Here is a 2,500-nt window from a genome sequence, read left to right as displayed (position 1 = left end):
CTATCCACCTTCCCCACCCCATCCAACCCACCCACCCTCACTACACCATCCAACCCACCCACCCTCCCTAACCCATCCACACAGCTCACCAACCCGCCTAAATCCACCTTCCACATCCACTTTTCCCTCCAGGTCTTCCACCCCGAAGACAGCGACGACTGGTACCTCGAAATCAGCCCAGTCACCTTTCGAGACGCCGGCGTGTACGAGTGCCAAGTGTCTACGAGTCCCAAGATCTTTCTCCCCGTCTCGCTCGCTGTGGAAGGTGAGTTGGGGGTGGAGTGGGGGTAGGGGGGTGGTGTGGGGGTTGAGGAGGTTAAGGAGGGGTGGAGAGGGTTGGGGTGGGTAGGAAGAGGGTGGAGAGCGTTGGGATGGGTAGGGAGTGGGTAGAGTGGGGATTTAGGGGATGGAGGGAGAGGGTGGTGTTGGAGTGGGGGGGGAGGGGTCAGGGAGAAGGTGGAGAGGGGGTTAGGGAGGGAGATCTTTCTCCCCGTCTCGCTCGCTGTGGAAGGTGAGTTGGGGGTTGGAGTGGGGTGGAGTGGGGGTAGGGGGTGGTGTGGGGGTTAAGGGGTGTAGGGAGAAGGTGGAGAGGGTTGGGATGGGTAGGGAGTGGGTAGAGTGAGGGTTGGAGGGTTTAGGGAGAGGGTGGAGTGGAGGTAAGGGGGGTAGTGTGGGGGTTAGGGGGTGTAGGGAGAGGGTGGAGAGGGTTGGGATGGGTAGGGAGTGGGTAGAGTAAGGGTTAGGGGGGTTAGGGAGAGGGTGGAGTGGGGGTTGGGGAGGTTAAGGAGGGGTGGAGTGGGTTGGGGTGGGTAGGGAGAAGGTGGAGAGGGGGTTAGGAAGTGTGAAGGGGTTAGGGAGGGGGGATTGGGGTTCGGGGTAGAGTGCTAAGATCTTTCTCCCCGTCTCGCTCGCTGTGGAAGGGGAGTTGGGGGTGGAGGGGGTGGAGTGGGGGTTGGGGGGTTGGGAGAGGGTGGAGTGGGGGTTAGGGGGAGGGTGGTGTGGGGATTAGGGGGTTAGGGGGAGGGTGATGTGGGGGTTGGGAGTTTGGGAGAGGGTGGAGTGGGGGTTAGGGAGAGGGTGGAAAGGGTTGGGGTGGGTAGGGGAGGGTGGAGTGGGGGTTGGGGGGTTAGGGAGAGGGTGGAGTGGTGGTTAGGGGGGTTAGGGAGAGGGTGGAGAAGGTTTTGGGGGGTAGGGGTTATGGATTTTAAAGATTAAAGATTTAAATATTTAGTTTCAGTTCCATTTGTTACAATGGATATTTTTTACTGTGACATACTGTCTGTTTTATTTTGGCCAAATCTCCCCGTGTGCAAGGAATGGCCGGGGTCGCCATTCACTGGCCGGGCGTGGGATTGAACGCAGGTCCGAAAGATTGCTAAACTAGCACGTAACCGCAGCGCCATCAGTGTGGGGTCCGGGGTATGTCCCAAGAGTCCTAAGATTTTTTTCCTCTCTGTCTCGCTCGCTGCGGGGGTGAGTTGGGAAGTGCGTTGGGGGAGGGGGGGGGGTTAAGGGTAGGTGGAGAGGGGGTGGATTGTAGGTTGGGATAAGGGTTGGTGAGGGAGAAGGAGTTAGGGAGGGGTTGTGGGGTTCGGAATGATGTTTACGCGAGTGCCACACATAAGAAAATGATACACGATCAACTCCATGAAAATGACTTACACTAACCATTCTTCTCCCACCCTCTCCTTCCCCCTAAACAAACAAACAAACAAACAAAAGTCCAGCAAGCGCGAATCAACGGGCCGAAGGAAGTGTTCATCCAGAACGGGTCGACCATCAAACTCATGTGCGTTGTGAACACCCACTCGGAGAACGTCGGGCAAGTGACCTGGTTTCGCGACTCGGCGGAGCTCGACTACGATTCTCCGAGGTAGGTCACAGGGGGGGGGGGTGTAGCTTGGGAGGGAGAAGGGGAAGGGGATGGCGTTTCACACTAGCTGAGGTTTGTTGGTGTAGTGTTTAGATCTGTCTATGTGGAAATATTTAGTTGTATATCTGTCTATGTGTGTGTGCGTGTATGTGTGTGTGTGTGTGTGTGTGTGTGTGTGTGTGTGTGTGTGTGTGTGTGTGTGTGTGTGTGTGTGTGTGTGTGTAACTAAATAAATATCAATGCATACATACATATATATATATATATATATATATATATATATATATATATATATATATATATATATATATATATATATATATATGTATATACATACATACATATATATATATATATATATATATATATATATATATATATATATATATATATATATATAAATTTTACGTGTGTGTGTGTGTACTTGCACCTTCTCCGTGGTTCATCTTTTATTTTTAAATCATATGTTCACTTGCGGGTGATGGTGGAAACGCCAGAACATTTTAATTAATTTATTAAGGTACACACAAAAACATGAACCCATTCTCGATGATACCGTGACTAACACAACACACAAGATATAATACGCGGTCGGCAAACAGACAGACAGCTGCAGACAGACAGGCA

At 51.7% G+C, this 2,500-nt stretch overlaps 1 protein-coding gene across 1 annotated transcript in view; it reads left to right on the top strand.

Annotated features, from left to right (window-relative positions):
- LOC113802145 (irregular chiasm C-roughest protein) overlaps positions 1–2,500 on the top strand; it is a 44,938-nt gene that overhangs the window by 28,671 nt on the left and 13,767 nt on the right. The window contains exons 4-5 of the mRNA XM_070141425.1: positions 133–265; positions 1,723–1,873. Coding sequence (XP_069997526.1) covers positions 133–265; positions 1,723–1,873 — 284 coding nt within the window. The remainder of the gene's footprint in view (positions 1–132; positions 266–1,722; positions 1,874–2,500) is intronic.

Source organism: Penaeus vannamei, chromosome 28, assembly GCF_042767895.1.
Source record: "Penaeus vannamei isolate JL-2024 chromosome 28, ASM4276789v1, whole genome shotgun sequence".
In the NCBI taxonomy this organism is placed as follows: Eukaryota; Metazoa; Arthropoda; class Malacostraca; order Decapoda; family Penaeidae; genus Penaeus; species Penaeus vannamei.
Note: the sequence above shows the minus strand (reverse complement) of the source record. Positions and strands in the feature narration are given on the sequence as shown.